Here is a 26,567-nt window from a genome sequence, read left to right as displayed (position 1 = left end):
CAGGTTAAATTGTTGGAAAGAGCAGAAGCTTCTCAGAAAGAGACAAACCCAATTTTAAGATGCTAAATTGTTTAAGGCAAATTTCTTAAGTTTTGTTTGATATATGTAGCATTTTTATAGCAACTGAAGTTAACATAGTTAGTTGATTGTGCTATAAAATGGCACAAAGTGCCTGAAAAATTCATAATAATGTCCCCTTATGTCACTGCGAAAACCATGTTAGACCTGAACAAGTGATTCACCCCAATTTTTTGTATCTTTTTTTGTTAAGAAAACTGATTTTCTTGTTTTATCTATGGCAGATTTATGTAGTGTCCTGGTTTCAAAATAAAGTAAAAAAAATAAAAAAATCTAGCTCACTCAATTACGTAGCATTGCTTTTACAAAAATTAGATCTCTTTTCAGTACGGACTATCAGTTGGAGTTGTGTTTGTGAACACATTTTTGCCGCTGCAACGCTTTGACTCTAGTGCTTGAGTGAGTTGCCATCCGGCAGCTGGGTACACAATTACACCACCTGAGTTTCACAGGAATGTTTTCTCTTGCTTGTTGGTTCATCATGGTGCCTCGTGGGCAGGGGCAACAGGGCAGGGTCCGCTTCTACAAGTACTGAAAGCCATCAAGAAGCCCTAGGGTCCTTCACAGGACAACAGGACACAAAGCTTTGTTTGACACAGGTGTGGGAGCACATGAAACCATATGTAGATATGATCATGACTGTGGTTAATTTGATGGTTTTGATTCTTTTGCTTTTGATCTTCCAGGAGATGAATTTCTAATATGGAAGCTATAGAATTAGGACAATCAAAAAGTTTTCTGGGTCCAAAGAAGCAGCTTAAACAATAAATGCAAAGCAGATCACACCTAAATCAGGAAATAGAGATAGATTCTTTGAAAATGTACAAGGACAAATGTGGCTAAGCATTGGTAATACACACTGGTACAGAGAATAAATTCTTAAAGTAGGCTCAGAGTTGTGGTTTTTGGGTGGAAGTTCAAGGTCTAAGATAAAAAATATAGATATTGGATATTTACAACAGCTTACAAAGATGAAATATTTCATCCATGTCACTTCTAAATATGTATTAAAGTATTGTCTTTCTTTAGTCCTTGTCTTTGCATCTTCATCAATCTTCTCACTTATTTATGTGCACATATTTCTGAGTGTGGGTGTGGGAGGAGGGGGGCGGGGGGTCCTAGCCTACCCGTTAAGTTGTGCCAGAAGCTCATCACATCTCATCTCAACATCAGGGGCATCTGTTTGAAACAGAAATGAAAGTGAAGCCTGTGAATAAAAAAGGCAATATAAATATAAAAATACATAATGCAAATGACTTGCAGTTCAGAGATTATCTGTGAATGGGTGTGTGTGTAAGTGAGGGAGAGAGCAGACACATCAGTGCTCCATCCTATCAGGGCTCCACTTTACCCTGACTGAAGAAGTGGGTTCACATTCATCTCTCCAAGGTGTGTGTATTTCTCATACATTACTCAGCAGTAGTTTTGATGCTTGGATTCCAAAAGAAGGAAGAAAAGCTGTTTTTTTTTAACTGAGCTACACATGGTCTACACATGCACTACAGGTATTGCCTCTCATCAGTTTAGCAATTCCTCCCCTCTTAAACTATAGCAGTTTCTCTCACACTCGCTCATTTCACATATTTCCACCTCATTCTGAACAGATGTTATGTTAAGTGCAAAAGTGCAGCTTTACCCTGTCTCCTGGATATGGTGCATTACTGTGGGCCAGATAAGGTCAGTATATGGAATTAGTTCTTTTAAGATGACTCTTAGTCAGGTTGGTCCAAGTCCTGCAGCACACTGCCTCGGGGCAGCTCAGAGCTACAATCAGAGAAAGACTGAAGCTTGACTGTTTAAGGATGATTTGGAAGGATTGGATGGTAAAACTACTGAGATAGACAGCAAGATGAAGATTTCCAACACTTGCATTTAATGTTTTTCATGCTTCACAAATTAATTGTCTTATGGAGTGACCAAAGTATAGAAAATATGTGAAAAGCTGGTCATCAACTACAGGAAGACTTTGATTGCACAAATTCTTTGAATCATTGATCCTTCAGAAATGAATTAATAATTTTCAACATGCAATATATATTTATTTTTACAAAACTAAAAAAATACAGATAAATGTTTTGTTCTTTAAATGAGATCATGCTTTTACATTGTCTTTTAAGAGATGCCTGTGTCATTTCCATACAGAGAATTATTTGTTGAAGGAAAATGATTTTAAATTCACATTTTTGTCAATGTAAGAGGCCATTTTGGGAATGAATGCCTCACCCTTCATCTTTTGCCTATCTATGTTTTTATGGATGCATTCTGGTGGAGCAGCTGTGCACCAGGCATGCTTCAAGCATAGAGCAGAAGAACTGGCGAGAAGCTTTGGCAGAAGTGTTCACAATAATGAGGCAATGCCAGGCAATTTTTGCGGCTTTCTCTCTCTTAGATGTGTCCCTGAAGGACCACCGTACATGTCGCCAATGACATGGACCAATGAGTTTGGATGTGCGCACATGGCAGTGAGTAGCAATTCATGTGCATATTTTTGAGTTCAAAAGGCACAGTGTATGCCGTGTATGAACACTATGTGTTCACTTGTTTGTGATTTTTTTTTTTTTTTTTAAATATATGTGTGTGCGTGTGTATGTCATTCCTTGGTCGTGGGAGCTTAGAGGCTCGGAGCGCAGAGGTTCTCTAATCCAGTGTTTTGAAATGAGCCCTCCAGCTGTTGTGGGCTTGAGAGACTGCAGCCTTGGAGGAGGCTTAAAGATGATAAGATGCTCCTTCTATCTTTACTTCTCTTGAATCTTTCATTTTCTTTATGGCTTTCTGTCTTGATTTCTAGTGCTTTGTATTGTAATTTTTCAAACTTATTAGGAAAGTCTTTTAAGTTTTTAATTTTTAATATAAACATCTTCCTTGTTGCTATTAATCTCAGAGTAAGAACATAGAAGGATTCAGAGTATGAAGTGAACACTGCACACAGAGGATAAGAAGATCAGATGAGTTTAGTGACCAAAGACATTTATTGCATTTATAATGACGCCCTCATGTTGTGCATGTCACGACAGGTAATGGGGCCTCATTAGTGATGTAATGATGCAGACAACCTGAGGAGTTTATGTCATACGTTGTGCGAATGAACTAAAGAGGGGAATCAGGCTGCTAAATGATACATATTGGCATTACAGGGGAATATAATGCCTCTAAGTGAAATTGGCTGCATAATTCATAGGGAGTCTTCTTCATGAGCATGTCTCCCATGAACCAAAACAGAGCCCAGCAGCCTATCTCCCCTTGGCCCATCAGTGAAGCTGCAGGGCTTGTGATGTCTGCCAACAGAAGGAAAGCGTAGGAAGTCCTGGAGGTTTCAGGCAGACAGGCAAGCAGGGATCAACAGGCAGTACATCAGCTAGAACAGGCCAGCAATATTCAAAATCTGTTAAAAATGTTCTTAAGCTTCAAATTCCCCATAAACGGGCTAAATAATTCTGCAAATTGCAATGCATGAATCTTGAACACAATCCAATGGTTTTGTGATTGACTTGTGGCGGAATCATCATCTTACAGTATCACTAACAGGGACCATTCACAGGACATGATCAATTATTTGTAATCATATCAGTGCATCATCCCCCTCACCATGTTCAGATAAGATTACTTCCCATCTGGGTTTTTGGACATGGATGCATGCTTGCGGGGTTGATGTAACTTAATTTTGTTTATAATGTCTTTAGCCAGTCTAAGAATAGACGCAGCATGCACAGATTTGCCTTCATGGCTCCTTTTAAGACTCACAGCTGAGTACAGATGTGGAGCTTCTTCTGAGCATCTTGGTTAGAGAAGACAAACCTCTTTTGATAAACAAAAAATAAGTGGTGATTTTGATTCATGAGCTGTATGTGTGAATGGATGGATTTTGTAATTCAAAGAAGGAAATAGTCTTAAATAGATGATAAATATGAGGAACTCAGGAGACAACCTATCGGCTTTCCTCATGTAGCTCTTCCATATTTCATGTGATCCTCCACAGTTCAGTGTAGATGTCTTTGTTCTGCTGAGAGAATTACAATAGAGACACTTTGTTCTCCACACATCATGTTTGTTCTTCTGTATCCATTAGGCATGAATAAGAAAACATAAGAAACCCTTGAAAAAATCAAGGGTAAACATTGATTTTTGTTTTGCTTTTAAAATATGAAACGCATACATGCTCTTAGCTTGTCCAGGTTGTTCCATGTCATCCAGTACTTGACTGGAACATGCTCCAGCCAGCCATTACCTAAAACAAAAGGTAAAGAATCAGGTTGCATGAATAACAAACATGAAGTTTCTTCTACATATTTTAAATGTATGATCACATAGTACAGAAGTATATTTTGTATGACAGTTTTAGTGCCTTGGATAGACTGTTTTCATTTAGCTACCTCCACTATTACTTGTGTCCATGACAAATATGCATTAAATGCCTAAGAAAAACACATATTTCTTTCAATAACTTAATTTCACATTAGAAAATTTTGCAACAAACTATGTTTAAATTAGTTACATTTATTCACTGCAATAAAAGCTCACATTAAGAAATATTTTTTTAACAATAAAACAATCTGCTTGCCATCATTATTAGGAGCACTAAAAATTCCTATAAAGTAAATGTAACTGAAGAATGGTTTTCATTTCATACTTTTTCTACTTTTTAATGTGGTCACAGTGTCTAAGCAATTACTTATTATTCAATTACTTTCTGTGGATGTGATATTAAGGTCTATTTCTATTGGCCACTGTTTAAAATGGGAAAGACAAGCATTATCATGAAAATAAGATAGATATCATTTTATGTTAATTAGTGAAGACATAGCTGTAATAAAATACTACAAATAGTCTCATAAATAAGATATGAGGCAGTAGACTAGATGCATAGTGATGCATTTATTATTGTGTGAATGGAAAAATTATGTTTTTATGTTGTATACAGTAATTTATGGAAGAGGCTATAATTGGTGGGAATATGTGCTGGGAAAAGGCATTGTTCTTTTGCTGTGATTATGTGTGTGGGATAATGATTTAAAACATTTTATTGAGAAACATTTTTCCACTGTTTGGACTGAACTGCTTCTGGTTTAAACAACAATGGTGATTATAACTAATTATACACACATCTTCTACAAGTTTACTTTGGGTGTGATTAAGTGCTTTTACACATCAACAGACCTACTCACATAAAAGTTTAATGTTTCAAAGTAACTTGTACTTCAAAGGTGCATCGAATGATTTGAGCCATTTATGTTCTACGACGATACTCATGAAGGTTGCCATAAATTGAACCCACAATTTTTGTTTAACTTCTTGCCCTGTTACTTTTATGTTCATTTACTCTGAACCAAGACACTCACATCCTCCTATTTATTCCTGCAGTGTGTGTCCGGGCCCTGGAAGTGACCGTGTCCCAGAGCAGCATCCAGGTGGCTCGGGGCCAGACGGCCATCCTGCCCTGCTCCTTTACCACCAGCGCTGCCCTCACCAACCTCAACATAATCTGGATGGTGATCCCGCTGTCCAATGCTAACCTGCCAGAACAGGTATCAATGACACATCCATTCACTGATAATAAAAGAAAACCATACCCCCTGCCTTTCAGTATGTTTGTATCAAAAGGTCAGACTTAAAGAGGTGTTAGAATATAAAGTGTTAATGTTTGAACATAGCGGTCAGAATCCTGCCGTGAATGCAGTTTTGTCATGATAGGTGTAATAACATTCTACCCATCTGTGCAGCAGTGCACTGTAAAAAGAAAAGCAGACTTTTAAGTTGTTCCTTAATCCAATATTATCACATATGCATCATGCGGATGATCATTGTTCTTTCTCCCTCAACGTTGCAGTCGAAGCAGGTATACAACACTCGATTTGTTTATATGTTTGCTCAGATACAGCGCAAAGAGAACATTTGGGTTATCACACATGATACAGAGACTTCTTATCCCCTGCCCACATGCTTCAATTGTACATAATTCAAGACATAAAATTTGGATCCGAACTTCCAACATTACTTAGGGTTATGGTGACGATCAGGACAAAGTCTTGGCTGTATTCAAAGCTCTCAACACTGTTTTTATCTGTATATCTGTACATTTGTGACACATTGTAGAAAGGAAAAACATGTATTGTGTCCACTGAACTACTGTTGCATTGCATGATGCAACAGTCTCAACAGAAAATGGGAGCAGAACAAAGAATACAGCAAATGGTTCAACTTGTGCAAAAGCACCTGGAAAAACATACAAATAAACCTTAAACTTTTTCAAAATGTTCATCTTGCAACCAAAAACCTCAAAAAGGTTTTACGTAACATACCAACCTAAACAAAAATTGCAAAATGGTAAAGTGCAAGAAAAATAATACATGGTAATCAAACACGATTTAGAAATTTTTGCATGAATTTGCATTGAGTGCCCCTGAGTTTTTCTCTTGTTCACTGGATAGTGTCTTTGATTATGTCATGGTTTCTAATGCTTTGATATAAATCATTCTTTTCTAGGTATGAACTTTGTTTTCACTTTTGACATAACCCTTTAAAGTGTAGCTGAATGGCTAGGATTCTTTTCTGCAGGTCAATCTTTGCCCCATTCTCAAGTCTTTCCAGGCTCTAACAGGCTTTCTTCAAAATATGATACTGCCACCACCAGGCATCTTAGACAGGATGGTGGGTTTAGTGTTAGTTCCCTGATATATGTAGCATTTTGCCTATAAGTCAAAAAGTTACATTTTGACCAGGACACTTTGTTCCTCTTGACTATTATGTCCTTGACTTTGTCATGATCACCTGTATTTGCTGCTTGCTGTTTGTTACTAGAGTAACTACAGTTCCAATAGGCAACAGCATTTTTGAATACAGCCAGTATGTCACTAACCCACAATGTGAATTGTGCTTAAAAATGGAGCTAATGGACATTGATAAAACAAACACACGACACTTCTCTTTTCGGTGCATCTGACAGCCTTAGTTACAGTAGTCATTGTCAAGCTTCATTGTAAGAAAAGTTTCCAGGTTTTCTAAATGGAACATAAGTCAGGGGACATTCTCCAAAATAATTTATCAAAGGTTTTACGACAATTTAGAAAACATATTAACTTTTCCAAAAATTGTGTTTGTTAATTATTTTTAATCCCAGAGACCGTTGATAGAAATAGTTACCCTGAAGTTGGCACATGTGCTTCTGAACCATGTCTGTGTAACTTTAAATTAAGCATAGTTAAAAGTTGTTTTTTTTTTGTTGCTTTTTTTATATTTTACACCTGACCAGGAGTAGATGCATGTATTATTTCTAATTTGGTATCTCATCCTCCCCTCCCCTCCAATAGCTCTTCTTAGTATTTTGCTTTTCTCACCTTTGCTTACTTGCTTCTCTTTCACTCAGTGTTTCCTCCCCCTCGCGGGCCTTTCTCTGATTCCATTTGAGTTGTTTAACATGCAGCTGCAGGCCGTACAAGCTCACCTGCCTCCCTTCACTTTGAACCCCGGTGCTGGTCGGCCGCCCAAATAACACAATCATCTTCTGCACTAATTAACTCACGCCCACGACAGGCTCTGTAACGCAGCTGTTCTCACCACACAGACACAAACACACGTACACACACACACGAAAATACTGGCATATTCATATATACACACACATACACTCAGAATTGCTTTGAACAGACTGCTGGTCCAAAATTATTGTAGATGCTCATATACTCACCCTAAGCAAAATTTTGTTTAAAAAACACAGAAAAGACAACCTTTCCTACTGACTACACTTGTGGTCAAATGATACAGATTGTTCTATTGCCAGAACATGATTGATATGATTGACGTATCAAGATGATATTCCTTACTGATATTTCCTGTTTCACACGAACAAGCTTTACAATAAACCTTTTAAATCACATACTGTCTGGCTGAAAAGTTGGGTCCTCAATTTTCCTTTACAATTCAGCAATTTTGACCTTAAAATTGTTGAAATAACACAGAAAACAAATTTCTAGAATAGTCAAACAGACAAATTCATTTTTCTTTTCCTTTCTCATTGTTACCATCTTACTTGTCATGATGACAGGTCAGGCTGTGCCTCCTTTTGTTATGTTCTTGTTCCTCTAAGAATAAAATATAAACAATTGCTATAAATGCTAGCTTTAGCTAGCTGTTCATTTTAGAACTTATTCTGTTGCGTTTTTTCTATTCATTTTGATCGCAAAGTGCCCCCTGCAGGTAGCAACTGACATTACACTTGACTTCAAATCACTGCCTTTGAAATACACTGAAGGGTGGGCCTAAATTTAACTCAAATGTTGGGAATTGACCAACCTCAAGCTTAGAAAACAATTATGTAGTCATCTAGATTTTCCCAAATTAATAGTTTTCTTGAAATAGATCAACTTTTAAGATTGTGACAAGAAACTTTTTGAAGTTATCTTTATAATTTTCCTGGACTTTAGACAAAAACCATTGCTTTGGTAATCCTAACTGATCTAAAACAGCAATTTTTCCACCTGATTTTATTACAGACGGTAAGAAAACACAATTACATAGATAGTGTGTACCTTTTACATGCACACTCACACATATTCTGCGGCATCCAGTCTGTGCAATCACACATTAAAAGAAGCAAAGATTTGGTGTCTGCATGAAATATATGAGCAGCCTTAAATGTGTGTGCTGAAATAAAAGTGCCATGTGAGGTGACAGAACATACAGAAGAGTACAAGTACAAGGTCATTTTGAAAGTAGAGAGAGTGTCATGACTGATTATAGCTGATGTTAAAAGCCATTAACAATTACTGAAAAGAACTCTTGCACAAGCCGCATTTGCACTTTAGCAAGTATACTCAGGGCTCTGCATGCTTAAACTTGAGTGCCATGTTCAGATAGATCTGTTGTAAATGACTCACCATTACTGTAAAACACAAAAAACTAAAATGTGATCTGAAATATGTTCTTTCATACATTTGATCTATTATGCATTTCAGGTGATGCTTTTATTGTCTTAAAATGGCAGACTTGCCCTTATTCATCTAATCTACCTTCTTAACGGAATTGTAATGTGGCCTTTCAAATGACAGCACATTGAAATTAGTATTTTATAAGATCAGAGAAATCCTGAGTAACTTTAATACATCTCCTGCACTCATGTCATATTTATCCATTACACATCAGCTCCATAAACTGAGGTTCACCATGAGTCCATTCCACTGTGATTGCTTTAAACTTTGAAGACTAACATGAAGACTGTTGCTTTTGTGAGATAATTTGAAGCATTGATTTCTGTTGAATTGACTTCTATGAGTAGTGCTTTCAAATGTTGCATGCTGTCATACATGCTGACAAATATGAAAATATTTTTTTTCTCATTGAAAAGGAAATAATGATTACAATAACTAATACCACTTTCACAATACCTGCCTTGTGTCTCTATTGTGCTTGCAGATAAATAGTTTTGAATAAATTTCACCATTGTAATGTAATCAATTTTTTGTTTGTTTTTGATCTAAATTCACATCATTCTTTCTAGTATTTAAGAGGACTCTTGGCCTTGAGTTTGTCATATTAATAATAATGGATAAATAAACATGCGTGGTTGATTATTTGTTGTATTTTCCTAAGTTTCGGACCTGAAGAGGACTCCATATGAAGTTCCTCTTCCTAAATCTCAAACAGTCTAAACCTAAGCCTTGCATTGGTTGTATCCTGTTTATCTGGTCTGATTAACTGACAGGCTGAGCGGTGGATTACAACGTGGAATCTGTGGAGTGTACCTGTGTTTGGGTGTTTGAATGTTTGTGTGTTGTTTCTGTTTGTAATCTGTCCATTGTTCTGTTGCTGCACTGTGATCAAATGTCCTGACCTCTTTCCCCTGAAAAGCCAGGTGATAGATAATCCAGATAAACCCTGCTATCCAAATACACATGCACAGCTAAAATTATTGTTACTTCTTGTCCTTTACAAGTACGCAAATCACTTGAGGTTTTTCCACAATTTATATTTTTATAATGACTTACTGCAGTGTATTTTGTTTGCGTTATAAGCATAGACCAACACAAAGTTTTGTGAATTGTGAAGAGGCAGGGAAAAATATGATTTGGAAACCCTTTTTATTAAAGAATTCTGTAAATGCATTTGGATTCAAAGACCACAAATCAACCCTCTGAAAAAAAACATATTACCCTGCAATTACAGCTTGTAGGTTTTAAGGTTTATCTCTGCCAGATTATTGCAGAATAGCTTAAGCTCAGTTAGACTCTATGCCAATGTTTGTGGACATGCATTTTGAAGTGTTGCCAAAGATTCTCAATTGATGATTAGCCTGGATGTTGACTGTGTCATACTAGCACACAAGCATGCTTTAATCAAAAACAACCTGAAAAATCTGTAAATGCTTAGAGTTTAGATTCTTTCAGGATTACATTGTATTTAGCTCCATTCCTATTTCTACAAAACAGTTCAGGTTACCTGATGAAGAAAAGATTTCCCAGAACATAGTGCTATGACCACATTTTCCTTTGACAATGGTGTGTTTGTTTGCAGTTAGCAATCCTCCACACATGCCATTTTGCATGCAGGCTGAATGTTGCTCTCACCTGAACCTTATGTTGCTTATGATTTAATGAGGTTTCATAAGGGTGTCTTTCAACCAGAGCTTTCTCCTTGCCATTCCTCTGTAAAGACATAATTTGTGGCATGTCAAAAACTGTCTGTAAGAGATTCCCACACCTTAGCTGTGTTTTTCTGCAGCTGCTCTGTTGGTACAATTGACCCTTTGGCTGCTTCACCAATTTATCCTCTCCTTATCATGTCCACATTGGACAGTCAGATTTCACAAATGTAAATTAATACTGTCTGACAAAAAACTTAAAATTGTCTGACATTTTGACCATGTGCTCCTCTTCTAACCCTGCAAATACATTTTAGGAAATCTGCAAGGATGAATAGTGTGACAAATGACACAACTGTAATAAAAAAGCCCAGTCTGTGCACATGCAACATATTGTGCTGATGTTGTACATCTGACAAGGGTGCAAACAAAGTCTGCATAAGTTGTACTAGCTATAAAGGAGAAACTTTAGGTGACAAATGGGAGCTGAATCATTTAGGATCTAAAATCGGTTTCCATGGTACAACTTTCCTTAGCAAGTCTCTGTGTTTCTATTAAGTGCATACCTTAAAATCACAGCACTCTTTTATTGCTGGATACAAGCTGAGTGGATTGTGGCTTATAGGTGCAAGCAAAGCAGAACAAAGAGTTTGAAGTAATACCCATATTTGCTATTTTGTATCAGAGCTGCTGTGTTGAACTAAGATAACTAAAAAGACTAAGACAAGAACTGACTTTTTCTGTTTCATTAATGGAAATAAGAATTACTTTATTCATCCCAGCAGGGAAATTATTTTATATTTGATCTATAAATAGATCAAATAGCAAAAGTTTAAATGCATTTTGGTGTCTCAGGCAGAAATTATGAAGCAGTTTTTGTCTCTCTTATTTATAATGACCTTTTCAGTGTCATTGTCCAAATTTCTGTGTTTCTTGGTTTAGTTACTAGTAAGTTAATATTTATGCATGAAATTTATCTCTAGTGAAATTCAGGTCAGTGGAAATCCTTGATGCAGAAATTATGTTAATCTGTTTTTGAGAATGTTTACCATGATCTTTTGGATACCCACATTGATCCCAGCAAATCTGCCTTAGGTTGACTTAAATAGATGATCCATTCCCTTGACCTCAGAACATGGAGAAAAAAAGTTTTGTTTCTTCAATCAAAGAAATTGAACAAAGATCCCTTTCTTTCTCTTTTGTAAGGATTCTGATGCTTTATTTTAAGTTGTAAGCACAAAAAAATGTAGTATGATTAGAAGCAAAACAAGCAGTTACAGGCCATTGATTCAGCTTCTCTATGCAGGCATACCTGCTCAACCAGATAAGCTATTTTGCAGCCTAAATATCATTATTGGATCTAGCTGAGATTGTAAATGTTCATGCTTTTTATCGATGAGGGAAAAATAAGGTGTGCAGGATTAGTGACTGTTTTCTGCTGGATAGGCGTGATTTGTGTTTTTAATGGAGATCTTAAGTTGTTTTCATAGGGGTCAAAACTTAAAATCCCTACACAATCCCAGATCATTGATTCAACCTGGTTAATAATATTTTTCTCTATATATATATAGCTCTGCCAGAAAATATGTTAGATATTTAACATAACAAAGTAAGACTCCTTCACCTCTCCTCAAAGCAATCAAGCTCACAAGTTCCAGTTCATCGCCTCCTTGTTGAGACTGGAATTCTCTGGACTTCCTCTTCAAGTAACTCAAATGTCACCTATAACATTCTGGAGAGCCTGGAAGCACAGAACTGGACAATACCCTTTCTGTGTACTACTGTAGTCATGGAAACAAAAAAAAAACAACTTACATTTATCTACATTGCCCTTTTGAGAAAGTGGTGTGATCATCTCCACTGTTACATAAAATTACATTTGGAACGTCTTTAACAGAAACTCATATATGTTGACAGTTTCCTTTCCAATGCAAAATTTTTGTGTAGTATGTTTTGGGTGATAGTCTTTAATATTTTGCATTCTTTTTTAAGAGTGGCATTATATAAGCTTTTGTTGAAAGAAAGCCATTAGAAGTCCTATTTTGGAGTTTGTCATGAGCCATGTTGGTGACAGCACAAACATAAAGGAGGAGGTACTCTGGTCATAGGAGACCTGGAACCTTATGTGCTGCTTTCATATTGAACGGGAGAAAGTTGAGGGGGGAAGGTTTTAAGGAAAACACACAACCCTTTCAATACAATTTGTGTTGGCAGTATCATGCTTTTGGGATCTGTAGAGACGATGATCAGATGTGCTGGGAAGATGAATGGGGCTAATTCCATTTAAGTAAACCAGTTGGATATTACAAAAGACTTGAGATTGTGGTGGAAGTACAACTAAATCTACAATGGAAGCATTTAGTGTACTCAGAATATACACTTTGAATATAAAATATTCAAAGTGGACCAAAGTCTCGACTCAAATAAAATTCACTACGAGGCAAGACTTTAAAATGTTCACAAGCACTCTTCTAACCAAACTGAGTTTTAGCTATTTTATCTTGTAGAATCAGCAAACACTTTATTCTTTAGATGGTAGAAATAAACACCCAAAGAACATCCAACTCTAATTGTTGAATATAAAATGCATTATATGCACAATTTTCATATTTCTAATTTTGCAAACCTCAGTATTAATATTGTGCAGTGTTGGTCTGGCACATAAAGTCTTATTTAAATGGAAATCTTGTAATGGGACAAACTGAAAAATTATATGAAAATGTAATGGCCATTTTTTAGGTGTAGTTCAAAGAAAAAGTATTTGTAATAATTAAACCTACTTACCACATTCCATACAGAATATCACATTGCAATTACTCTGCAGAAGTTTATTTAGTTTTCAGTCAAAGGTATTTATCTAATTTTCCGCTAAACTCTGTGTCTCTAAACATGCATTGAAATAAAAAGTGTACCATTTATTCCTAACCTTAACCCAATGAAGTTGTTCATGGACTGCAAATCAAACGCCATCTGTACCAACGATGCTTTGGAAAAATGACAGGCACAACGTTATTATTTTAGAATATGTTCTGGATGGCATTTAGCAATGGGATGGTAATCAGTGGGTAAATGAGTCCATATTGTTCAGGATGTTTCACAGGATAGAAGGAGATAACGGTGTCAGTGTTTAGTCGGTAAATTAAAGGAGCTATGGGGGGTTTAGAGATTTATTCAGGCTTTACTGAGAACATGGCAGGATTCTTCATGTCTGCTGCCAATGGGTTCCTTATGGGGTCAGTTGGAAGAAGGATATGATCATGCAATTGGTACAGTGACAGAGAATATTTGAAGGATTTTTGTGTGTGTTTTCAGTTGTGAGTCGCGGAGGCAAGGGAAAACTTGTGAAGTAGGGCAACGAGCACAGATGCTCGTCCTGCGTCTGTGTGCAGGATTTTTCGGAGGGAAAGGATGAAACAGGGGTTTACCGCTGGGCCAGCAGTGGGGCATCCAGCTAGTCCAGCTAGAGTTCTTAGGGCCGCCTGCCATCTGAACGCCGGCCATGGCCTCTTTTCTGTCAGCGAAGCGCCACAAAGCCAACCAGGTCACGCGATCGAATGAGGTGGCTTATACATACATTTAGAGGAGACAGGATCAACTCATCAGACAGACAAAAAGTAGATAAATGGGTTAAATATGGCACATTAAAATCTGATCCCATCAGATCAGTTAACACATAAAGGCATAATGTGGCATGTGAGGCCAAATGAATGGATCACACTCAGTCCAGATTATATTGTGAGGCCATCAGAGACAAGCAACACTACAAGTCATCTCTTAGAGTGGGTACCAAAAAAAGGAAAAAAAAAAAACAGGAAGCAGAAACCTGTGGAAAGACAGAAAAATAGTCCAGTGACAGACAATAAAAAAAATTCCACAATAACTAGATAAAGGAGTATTATTACTGTGGCAGACACATCACACCAGCAACCCAATAGGGATGCACTTCTTGTTAGTAAATGAATCTCCACCGAAACACATGAGCAGAAAGAGATGCAGTTACAGGCTCTCATCACAGCGGAGGAGCTGCCTATTCATCTGCACATAAGAGGACAAAGCGAGCGCGCAGCACTCAGGAAATTGCAGCCACGCAATTTACAATCGTTAGGCAGCGGTGGAGGACACAGTCACATACACACACCCACACATTCATCAGAACTATTGCTATACTGCTAACACACACACTCATGTACGTTCACAGTGGAACACACTGGTGCTGGTTGTTTCCTGCCTGGGTCTTTGAACAGTTCAATGAGGAGTCTTTTCAGCAAAGTGAATAGCCCCTCTGATTTCCCCCTGCATGTGTGCGCGCTTCTGTCTCGTGCAAGGCAGAGTGTGCGCGACTGTCACGGTTCTGCACATAAGCGTTTGCGGGGGTCCTTCATCTTTTGTGTGGGTCCAGCTGAGGGTGAGAGCTGCTTTACATGTTGTCCGGTCTCACAAGTGATCAGTTCGAACCTAATCTTGAGGCATTTGGTGATCGGTCACTGCTCTTCAGTTTTGGAGCAGAAGGACGATTAACTCCACCTGAAAGTGTGTAGTCTTAGCTGGTGCAGTGTATTGGCACTATGAGCACTGTTAGCGGTCACAAGGGACTTAGAAAAAAAGGAAAGCTTGGCTTTCCAGGATAAGGTTTTGTAGGAATTTCTCACTGGATTTCATCTCTTGTCCAGGAAACTTCTGTTATTCCTACTCTTGAAATCATCATCTTTGTAGTTTAGATGTTTCCAAAATAAAATGTTTTCAATTATGCATTCCATTTAGGGAATGCTTTCATCTGAAGAGTCTTACAGTATCATGAAAGCATACTTTTAGTGCATGCCCTTTCCCCCAAAGTCAATCATGTAAGCCAGAAAAAGACCACTTACAAATAAAAGGTTTTTAGTAGGTCCATTTGCTTGCTTGCTGTAGAGAAGTAAGTCAATTCCGTTGGCTTATTTAGTCTGTGTGCTTTCTGTTTTGATCCTGGCCATAGAAATATGTCCCCCTCTAGTGTGAGAGACGTGTAATGAATCAGCTCAAAAAATGTGTAGAAAACAACTTTCACAGGATTCTCGTGGCTCTTGAAACACCCACTTTTGTTCCTGTAACAGTGGTTTGTATTTCCCTCTTGCAGATATATTTTCTGTTTTTGCTTGTCTGTCACACTTAAGTATTTACAATCAAGTAAAAAATTTAAGTTGAACAAGTAGCATGAGTAAATGCAAAAGTCAGTTCCCAAATGTTGACTTGGTGAATTAAGTGACAATACTTTTCAAACCAATGTGACTCTGTGTGAAAATATAATTATAATTAAATTATCTTTGTCTGATGCTACATTTGTTTAATAATCTAAAACATTTAGATGTGACGACAAGGCAAAAACAGAAATTTGAAAGGAAGTGAATATTTGACCGCACTACCCCAAGTATTTTTTTTACTGTACAAAAATCCACAAAATGTTGACAAATTATTCTTTTTTCTTTCCCTTTCCATACCCACCAATGTCCAATATGTTTTCCCTTCTTCCATCCACTCCCTGTCTTTGATTTCAACATTTTTTGGCTGCTCCATTCTGTCATTTTAATTCCCAACACAGGTGATAATTTACCAGAATGGCCAGGTGTTCACCCTACCTAACCACCTCAAGGGTCGTGTGGGCTTTGTGGCCACCATGCCAAGCACAAGTGCCTCCATCTTCATCAATAACACCCAGTTGTCTGACACTGGGACATACCAGTGCCTGGTGAACAACTTTCCCGACGGAGGAGGACGTAACATCGGAGTCATTGGGCTCACGGTGTTGGGTAACTAACTTCTCATCACCACAGCATGTCTATTTTAAGCTTATTGCTAAATGCAAGAACTCTCTCCTATATTTCTGAATAGTGGGTTAAATCTGTTTCACTCATAAAATGATTGCAGAACAGCAGCCATAAACCATCTTTGTTTAATGAGATTCTTCAGCTATTTTAACGATGCAATTTCCTGTGCAATGAGCAGATGAGCAATGAGGAAAAAAAATAAAAACATTATTTTTGCTTTGTTAAGTGGTTAACGCGACACCACCCACTCTTCCCATCTGCTAGTGCCCCCCTCAGTGCCAGCATGTCGAATCCAGGGAACGCTGGATGTAGGCAGCGACATCATGCTGTTCTGCAGTTCAGAGGAAGGCATTCCCACGCCATCTTACTCCTGGGAGAAGCTTGATGCACTGCCCAAGCTACCACACAACGCCATGCAAGGTATTACAAACAAGCTGGCCATCGGAGTTCCCCTTTGCCCCACCTTTGCTGGTAAATCTCACACACGCAGATGAGCTCTGACCAGAACCCAGACCCTTCATCAGTGCCACCTGTTATCTGTACCGGGCCCAAACTGCACCCCTAATCCTGCTGATGGGGGATGAATGGATGTATGTATGAATGTTTGGATGAATGAATGGATGTAAGGATGGGTTGATTGATCGATTTCCACAAGTGAATTTGTGCTGGAATTTGTGTGTTTCCTTTCTTACTTCATGCTGACTACCATCTCTGCCAACACTTATCTCTAAAAAGTGTTATTTGGGTGGTTTTCAGCATCAGTTAGAACAAGTACAGTGGACTATCCTGTCTTTTCCAAGTATGTATTCCAGAAAAAGATGCACATGCCTGTACGCTACTAGTTAGTAGAGGTCTTCTGCCCTGGGATTACATCAAACCCAGAGAACAGACTACTGTGACAATAAAGCAATAACAGCAATTTTCTTAGGTCACTCAGGTAAAACCATTTTTGAATAAACAAAACAAAACATGACCTATTTTGTTAATATAATGTCAGAAGCATTAGATATTTTCCTTTTCTGTCTATTATACAACAAACAACTATTTAATTTTATCCAATATTTTGTGAAACTGGATTATCTCATGTAGACAGCTGTCAAAATTAAACACAGAGGGCCAAGCAGGGTGAGGACACCAACATGCTGAGGATCTTTTCTGCAACAAGCGATTCGGCTGCACTTCCCAATGTGTGTAAAATACTGGGAAAAAAAAAGAAAAGAAAAGAAAATTTGGACCAAATGAAAATATGGGTAGAACTTGGACACAGTTAGGTGTTCAAACAGGACATTGATCCAAGACACACAACAAATTTGATTCTGTAATGTATATATTTTTCTGAATGGCCTCAACCTCACCCAGCAGAACACAGCAGGAAGCCTACCTAATTAAATGAGCTCTACCATTTTTGATAGTGATCAAATATTCAGCGAGAATGAGGCCAGAACTTGATGCTTACAGAAATCATGTTGAAAATGTATGGAAACCTCTTATTGGCACTGAGCTTCAAAGTGTATTTCCTTTTTGTAGGTTTTTGCTGTTTACGTCTCACTCAATGTAAAATGAGATTCTTCACACTTTGCAGCGCTGTGGGCTGACTGTAAAACGTACAAAAATGTCATGATGAACATTAGGATGCTAATCCCACATAGTAAATAATTCCAGTAGTGTACAGATGTGTGACTCTTATCATGCACATCAAACCATTCATCATTTGTCACGCAGAACCAGGAGTCTTACTGTTTAGCTGCACAGCATAATTCACATTTTGTATTACCAGGTAAATGGCTCCCTCTATAGGTTGTCAGTGGAACATTCCTGTATTTTGCATGTAAAGTGGTACACTTAGTTTGAATGAATCACTGCATGTTAACAGAAAAGGGTGTTTTTTTGTTGTTTGTTACAATCACTTTAATAACATTGTGGCTCTGTGTATGTCCCTTCAGACCAGATGCAGGGCACTGTCACCTTGAGAAATATCAGCACAAGCACCTCAGGGTTTTACCAGTGCACTTCCAGCAATGCCATTGGCAAGAGCACATGTGTGCTAAATCTGGAGGTTGTGGCACGTAAGTAAACTGCATGTAGCATCAAACAAAAACTATTGTTATTGTGAAAATTGTAAAAATTTTAAAATACGACAAATTTCCTAGTAATACTGAGATTGGCAACAAACTAGAATAGATGCAAACAAAATTGGGTTTTGTTTGCAGTTCATTATTGTTATCCTTTATTTAGATACATATACAGAAGCGCTCTTTTTAAAGCACTGTTATACTTTTATATAGGGAATCTAATGTATTCAGTAAGTAAAATCATTTTCACGAGTTGACGTGATATGTCAGATAGGGGAGCAATGACAATTGGGAATAAAGTCACATATCACTTTGAGTGACACATGTCGGATCAGACAAATACAGATTTGCATTGCAAGCAAAAAAGAAGCAGCAGACAGAACATCTTGCACACATCAGCACTCGACACTTTTGACACCAACAGATAAAAAAACAAAGGCTGCTATAGGTCATAGGGAACGAGTTCTATAGGATCTGTCAGTCTTTCTGTCTTTCTTTTTTTGGCTGCTTTTGTCATATTTCTTTGACCTTAGTAGTTATTTATTTATTAACTTTTAACAAAGCATTTTGTATAATTACTGAAAACAAATGTCACTGCTTTATTTGGCTGGAGTCTAATCAATCGCTCCCTGAACCACACAATAAGAAACTAAACACATTTTTTAATGAGTGCAGGCAGTTTGCACTTGCTAACAGCAATGCACATTTTTTCACATTGCAATTACACACTTCAATATAGTTTATTAGGATTTTATGTCAGACCATCACAAAACAGCACATAAATAAACTGTTTACTGGAGGACTAATAGCACTAAGAAAAAAATTAAGCCATGTACATGACAGCTCATATGTGGATGCTTTGGTCAAATTAATTTTAAAGTGTCAGAAAACGTCCTGTGGTTATTATGTACAAGCCGACTTACAGACTCCACCTTGCTGCTTTTCATGTTTTGATAGCACAACTAGAATAAAGGAGATTTCCATTATATTGTAATAATAGAGATAAAAACAGAGCCGCAGTGGAAGAAAAAGTCCTTATATTGTAGTGGAGGTTTACCTTGCAGCTGGACAGCCAGCGCTACATTTGGTTTAGATCAAAGCATATTCATGTGATCGAATGACTCGGTCAAAATCCAAACCTAAATTCTTTTGGGACTTTTTTGCACGATATGAAAAGCTACTTTCCAAAGAAATGGGGGAAATATTAATGTAAAGACCTGTGTTTATGGAAGCTGCATCATAAGTTGGCTTTAACAAAGTATTGATTAGATGGGGCTGAATACCCCCTATGTGTGTATAACAGCACACTTATTATAATTTTAGAACATTTAATTTTAAGTCAAAACACTAATATGTTTAGTATCAGATTACCTTTATACTACAGAGTCTCTCCTCCTGTCTGTCTCTTTACCCTGCAGCCCAGCCGCAGAGTGTAGGTCTGATTGCAGGAACCATTGCTACAGGAATCCTTGCTGTCATCATCTGTTCACTACTAGTTGTGGTTACACTGTTTTACTGGAAGAACAAGAACAAATATGAGGAAGAGGAGATTCCTAATGAGATCAGGTTTGGTTCAGATTCTACTCACCACTATTTGCATTTATATGGGTCATAATAGATTTAGGAAAACTCTAATGCAATTATTGGAAGAACTGGTTTATGTCTTCCTTGTAGAGATAGAATAACTTGAGAAATCTCTTTTTTTTTAATTGTTGCATTTTAGCAAACAAACAAAGGCATTTTTAAAGTCAAAAGTTTTGTATTGTTCTTGACAAATATTTTTTTTCAGGTATCTGTTTTAGTCATACAGGTTTTGTTTCAGACAAATGCATCCTTAGCCTTATCTTAAATAGAAGAGAAATTGTGGATGGCATGCTGTTGCAAATGAGCATACTCTGTGTTCACACAGACATCACAAAACCTTTTCTCAGTAAACCCAAGCCAGTAAATTGGATTTCAGGTTCGGGGCGCTCGCCTTTTATTGAATCTCCTACCAGCAACTTATTTCATCATTACAGGCTAATTTGCCTTTTCAGACCGTCCGTAAATCTCTGTCAGTTATTTACCCGGAGCTGCAGTTTCCAACTGTAATTATTCCTAGAATAATTTGGTGATAATTCAGATTTCAGGAGTTTTGTCTGTCTCTGAACACATCTGCCTCATTCTGAGCTCAGCTAGACTCAGGTTCCATCCCTGCAGCTCCTCAGTAGAATAAATTAATGTATTTAATCCTAAATGTGTTTCGGCCTGAATTTAGGTAAATGAAAGAACGAGTCAAGAACCAATTATTGTCTTTTAAAGTTTATCTTTATTGGTGTTTTGATGTTTTTACAGTTGTATTTTATTGCATAAGCTGCAGGTAGAAACAGAATAAACTCAATATTTAATACAGTATATTCAAGAAACCTCAAATAACTATAAATAAAAAAAATAAAACTAGATGACTTACTAAATGTCATCCCTTGCAATTAATTTCCTTCAGGAGTTAAACAATGTGTGGAGTTCAACTGTGTGTGATTCAATCTCAGTATAAATGCAGCTGTTCTGTGAAGACCTCAGAGAACATTAGTGAACCAGCATTATGAAGACAAAGAAGAAAGCTGACTGGTCAGGAGTAAAGTTATGGAGAAGATTCTGTGGCAAGACTTAAAATGTTCTGTTCACAGAAATTCTCCTCCCAATCAGACGGAACTTGAGCTGTTTTGTAATGAAGAATGAGCAAAAGATGAACTCGCTAGATCTGCAAAACTACCAATAAAGGTTTTTAACATTTTATTTCAGAGAAAGGACAAATTGTTAACTAGAGGTTGAATACCAACATCCACAATTTGTCTGTAACATAAACATAAAACTATTTAATTATGTAAAATAACTGAATGTGATATGTAATATTTTTAGGATTACTAAAGCGTTTTAGTAATCCTAACGTGTTTTTACTGTCTTGGAAAAACACAACTGGCTTTAAGGAGTTTGGTTCAGTTTCTTTTTAAAAAGAAATGGGACAATACACATCAACTAAATCAAGTTCTTTGTTAAATACATTGTTGTTGTTTTTTCATAAATGTAGATGGTATCCCAACTTGACTGAGCATGCTTATATATTTCCTCTCAACAGAGAAGATGATTTACCTCCTAAGCGGTCATCATCAGTAAAGGCTTTCCATGCAGATGCCTCTTCCTCAGAGAACGACACACTGACTTCTACAAACACGTACAACAGTCGCTACTGGCACAACCCTAAAACCAACTACGACACTAACTCCTACACACGCTACAATGGAGACACTCGTCAGACCTTTACAGCTGCTCCTACTGCTGCTGTACATGGACCTCATGGAGCCCACAGTCATGGACAACCTCAGAACGCTACACAGGTCCGTGAAACAGCGGTCACAGCTCCAGGCTCCACCCCTTTATCCCGCCACCCACCACCCACCACGGCAACGACCACAACAACATCTTTTGCCAATGGCGGCCACATGCTCTCGCCACCCAAGACTCTAGTAGTCACAACAAACTCTGCCCCATCCCCACCCGCCATGGTGCGCAGCAACGGCACCGTAAGCCTCAAACCAGTGGTGACATCCGCACACGGGCACCACACGCACTCTTATGCTGTTAGCCAAGCGACGCTGGAGCGGATGGGGGCAGTGCCGGTCATGGTGCCCGCCCAAAGCAGAGCAGGTTCACTTGTTTAAAAACCTGATTTGTGACTCTGCTAACAAGACTAAAAGAGTGTTTGGTTGGAATGTTTGAGATGTGCTAAGAAACACTGACTGAATATGGGCTGAAGCAGTCCACAACCCTTTACAGTTGTGTCTTTCAGTAAGACTTTTTTTAACCACAAACTAAAAGAAAATAAAAAAGCTTAGGTTTTACAGTGCAGAGTTTAATTGATGCCAATTCTTTGATGGACATAACGCTATTTTTTCAGTTCCTTTTTGTTTGTGCTATTTTTAGGGATTTTCTGCTGGTGAAAACAGTGGGATTGATTTTTTTTGTTTGTTTGTTTATTCCCAAACCCCTGGATGATTTCACAAGGCTGAAGTTCAAAATCCTGCAAATCACAGAATTCTGGATCTTCTTCAGGGCTGGATCATTGTTATGATTGTGTGTTTTGTTTTGTTTTGGGTTTTGTTTTTGACCCAAACCAGACATTGTTTTTTCTTTTAGCGTGTCAGTTTGCATGGTCACACAGACGTAAGCTTTGAATCCCACAGCATAATGCATGTGTCCTTTAAGTTAGTCAGCTTTATTTCGCATTATTTCTTCACACTTTTAAGTTTTGATTGACATCAACGATAAAAGTGGCAAAAAGTGAATGTTGAAAGAAATTATTTAGAGTTCCCAAAAGCATAAAAAGTGTAAAGAATGAAATGGTAGTTGAAATGGCCTTAGAAGCTTGGAGTGGAATGGTCAGGGGTATTTGGTGCAATAAACTACATAGTGTATGTCAGTGAATGCAAACGTAATTATTTTAACGCACTTTTAGAGCAAAATAATATCAAGAGCTTTGTCTTATGAAAATAGTTTTATTCATTAAATGCTTTATAATCAAAAATACATCCAATCCTCTCTTTCAAACTCTATGATTTCAAGTTGATTAACATGCTGGGTTACCAAACAAAAAGAGACCACTCTCCTGATCTAAACTCTGACTTGCTGCTCAATATAGTGCTTGCTGTCACCATCCTTAGCTGTAGTATCTCTGACTCACACCATGTCAGTGCTGCTTTAAGATGGAAAAAAGATGTCTTATTTCATACATGCTTCATAACGAAGCAAGAGAATTTTTTACAGTATTTTTGTTCTCAACTAAAGCTCACATTTAGACTTTTTTAACTGTACATATTAAAACAGTAGGCTAGATTGTGAGTCAAAAACATTTTGTTTCCTCATACACATTACATCTTACTTACATCCTAATGTTCAAACGGTTCTGGGTTTTTTTTTGTTTTTTTTTACTTCAAGTGGAGGCTACCTTTGATTCTGCCTCACAGTGTTATTTCATACAAATGTCTATCTAATAAAATGTGTTTCTACATGAGTGGGCACATGTAGAATGTATAAACAACTGACACCTTTGGCTGTGTGTCATAGAGTTGTGTTGCTGACCTTCTGTAATTGTATTTGATCAAATCTCACGGGCAGAGTAAGAAGCTGGAGTGTCTCCAGGTCTTTCCAAATCTGATCATTCTCATTTCTTTTTGTGCACGTAATTTACCCCGGCTGCGAGCCGTATTTTACAAAGTAAACAACTTCATAACTTATTATATTTATTTGGAATTTCAATATTACCTTAAACTTAATACAGTAACTGTATTTCATTTAAAATGTTACTCCTTTTTAAATGAGTAATGGACAAATATTCTGAATGGCTATTTAAATTGCATTTATGGTATTTAAAACTAAAGATGCCATTTTAATTCTACCAAATAGTTAAATTATTTCTTTCTTTGATTTCTTTGACTGGATCAAGTTTGAACTGAGTGGGTGTGTGTTTTATACCAATTTGCTGTTTGCAGTTGATCTGCAACTTGCATTGGTCTCATTTCCCCTCCACACATTTTGTCTGTTTGTAATGATGAAATGACTTGTAGCTAAACTTCTCTCTACAGAGTTGAGAATAGTCAATTACATGCAGGTTCTGTTTAGAGCCAGACTTAACCAAACACAAGCTTTGGCACAGCTGTTCAATCTTGTAAAACCCACATTTCTTTTTTTATCCTCTTCTCAGTTCATTGTCATGTGAGGAAGAGCTACATAATTTGCATCTACTACTATATATATGTGCACCTCAATAAATAAAACCATCATCAAAAATGTATTTTGTTAATTCAGTTACATAACTGCAAGTCATCCATGATGCATCATAAAATTATTCTTCTAGTTTTGATTAAGGTGGCTTACAGATTGTAAAATATCAAATTCTATTCCAAGAAAGTTAAAATATTACATAGAACAACAAAAAAAATTTCTCAGAAAAGTTGCTATGGCCTATGTGATAATATGAATGAGTTGACAGTAGTCTTACAAGGACAGTAAATATTGCTGTACCCAAGTACAGAAATGGAAAGAAATTGAAAAATTGTTATAGAAGAAACTGGTAAAGTTACATGGATAACCAGTGCCTTAAGGATATTGTGGAACAAACCCAAATTAAGACTTCAGGGGAGATTCAAAAAACCTGGACTGAACCTGAATTCAGTGTTTTAAAAGCCACCACACACAACACACAAATGTATCCAGGACGTGAAGTACATTTTATTTGGAAAATCAAGGTCCTAGAGTATGTTGGATGAGCGAACAGGCTCCGAAGTTGCTTGGCAGTCAGTGATCTAGGGGGCTGTGTCTTCTGCTGGTATAGTTTCAGTCTGTTTTATGAGATTCAATAGCAACGCTGCCATCTACCAGAAAACGTTTGGGGCCTCAGGATTCCCTCTGCTGACAATATGTATTAAGAAGCTGATTAATTTTACTCACTGCTAAAATTACTTGTACCAACTTTAATGATTAGAGTATCACTTTGCAAATTCTAACCTAACCCTTTCAGAGAATCTACGGAGTATTGTAAAGAGGACGATGAGAAATGCCAGAACCCGACAATGCAGATGAGGTAAAGGCCCCTAATAAAGCAGCCTGGGCTTCTGAATAGCCTCATTCTGATTGCCTCCATACCACGCTTCGCCAGTGCAGTTATCATCTGAAATGAGTCCAGACAGATGTTGGAACCTTACATATACTGTTTGTAAATTAGTCTTATTTTATATGCAAATTTTAAGAGAAACTAATTTTAAGATTTTTTTTTAGCTGTAAGCCAAATCATTACATTGAATAGAAATAACCATTTAATATCACTCCATGTGCACTGTATGTTTCACTTTTGGGATTTGAATTGCTAAAATTCATCTACATTTTAGTGATTTTCCCATTTATTGAGATGCACCTGTAAGTACCTTAAATCTAAATATGATCTGGGTTTTTTTTGTTTGTTTGGGTTTTTTTTCGGACAATTTAGCCATATATACAACGTGTTCTGATTTCTTTTATTTTTTCCATTTCCCACACTGTTCTTGCCCTGATCTCCCAGTGCTTACAAGCAACTCCTCTTTTATGGGTCTTTTTTTCTTTATATGTCTCTGAAAGTATGGCAGGGTAGAAAAGTTAAATTGAGCTTATACTATTTGTACTCCACACTTATTTTGTAGAATATGTGTGAGAATCTGCTTTGTCTTTATCCCAGATTTATTGAGCATGTCATCTTATGCCTCAGCCATAAAGATGGACTATCATGTAGAAGGTGGTGTATGGCTTGTGTATACAAATAAGTGTGACATGTTGCCAACAGTAAAACCAGTTTAAATATGTAAATATGTAAAGACGTGAAAAGCAAAAAAAAAAAAAAAAAACACTATGTTCTAACAATGGGGACAAGATTATATAGGGGAAAAAAACAAAAACATTGGACTAGTAAATAAATATTGGTTAATACATTTTATCTGTCACTCGTTTGTTTACATTTCTGTGACCGTCTGATACATGTTTGTAACTTGCAAAAGTATTTATTCTCCTTGGACTTTTTCACGCTTTGTGATTTACATTCAGCATATTTTATTGGGGCTTTATGAAATAAAAAGGTGTGAATATTTTAAAAGCAGATGAGAGATACATATATAGTTTTCAGATTTATTACCAAATAAAAACTCTAAAAAGTGTCAGTTTTGTGTCACACATTTTGTGTGTAGGCCAAATAGTTCAATTTGACTCGCCTCATCTGTTCAGATCGCATCTTCAACATTTTTTGTAGTACATCAATTGAAGCAATCTAAAAACAGGACTTCTTCTGAAACAGCTCGAGGAGTATGGATATTTATGCAGCCTTATTTGTGAAAGAAAAAAAATAAGCTGAAATGGTGTTGTGCACTTTAAAGACGATTGAGATACAGACACTGATGTTTTATGTCTAGTAGACATAGTAGACAGGGTAAACTGCATTTTTCAGTGGTGTTTTAAACATTATTCAGACTCATTCATGGAGCCTCTGAT

At 37.1% G+C, this 26,567-nt stretch overlaps 1 protein-coding gene across 3 annotated transcripts in view; it reads left to right on the top strand.

The window, feature by feature from the left end:
- Positions 1-26,567, top strand: part of igsf11 (immunoglobulin superfamily member 11) — a 114,387-nt gene extending 87,820 nt beyond the window's left edge. For all 3 annotated transcript variants that reach the window (XM_023351880.1, XM_023351879.1, XM_023351881.1), the window contains 6 exons: positions 5,437-5,600; positions 16,224-16,431; positions 16,714-16,869; positions 18,393-18,515; positions 19,940-20,087; positions 21,637-26,567. In XM_023351880.1, coding sequence (XP_023207648.1) covers positions 5,437-5,600; positions 16,224-16,431; positions 16,714-16,869; positions 18,393-18,515; positions 19,940-20,087; positions 21,637-22,219 — 1,382 coding nt within the window. In that variant the 3' untranslated portion in view covers positions 22,220-26,567. The remainder of the gene's footprint in view (positions 1-5,436; positions 5,601-16,223; positions 16,432-16,713; positions 16,870-18,392; positions 18,516-19,939; positions 20,088-21,636) is intronic.

Source organism: Xiphophorus maculatus, chromosome 18 (assembly GCF_002775205.1).
Source record: "Xiphophorus maculatus strain JP 163 A chromosome 18, X_maculatus-5.0-male, whole genome shotgun sequence".
Classification (NCBI taxonomy): domain Eukaryota; kingdom Metazoa; phylum Chordata; class Actinopteri; order Cyprinodontiformes; family Poeciliidae; genus Xiphophorus; species Xiphophorus maculatus.
The sequence above is the reverse complement of the archived record's forward strand: the minus strand, read 5'-3'. Positions and strand labels throughout refer to the sequence as shown.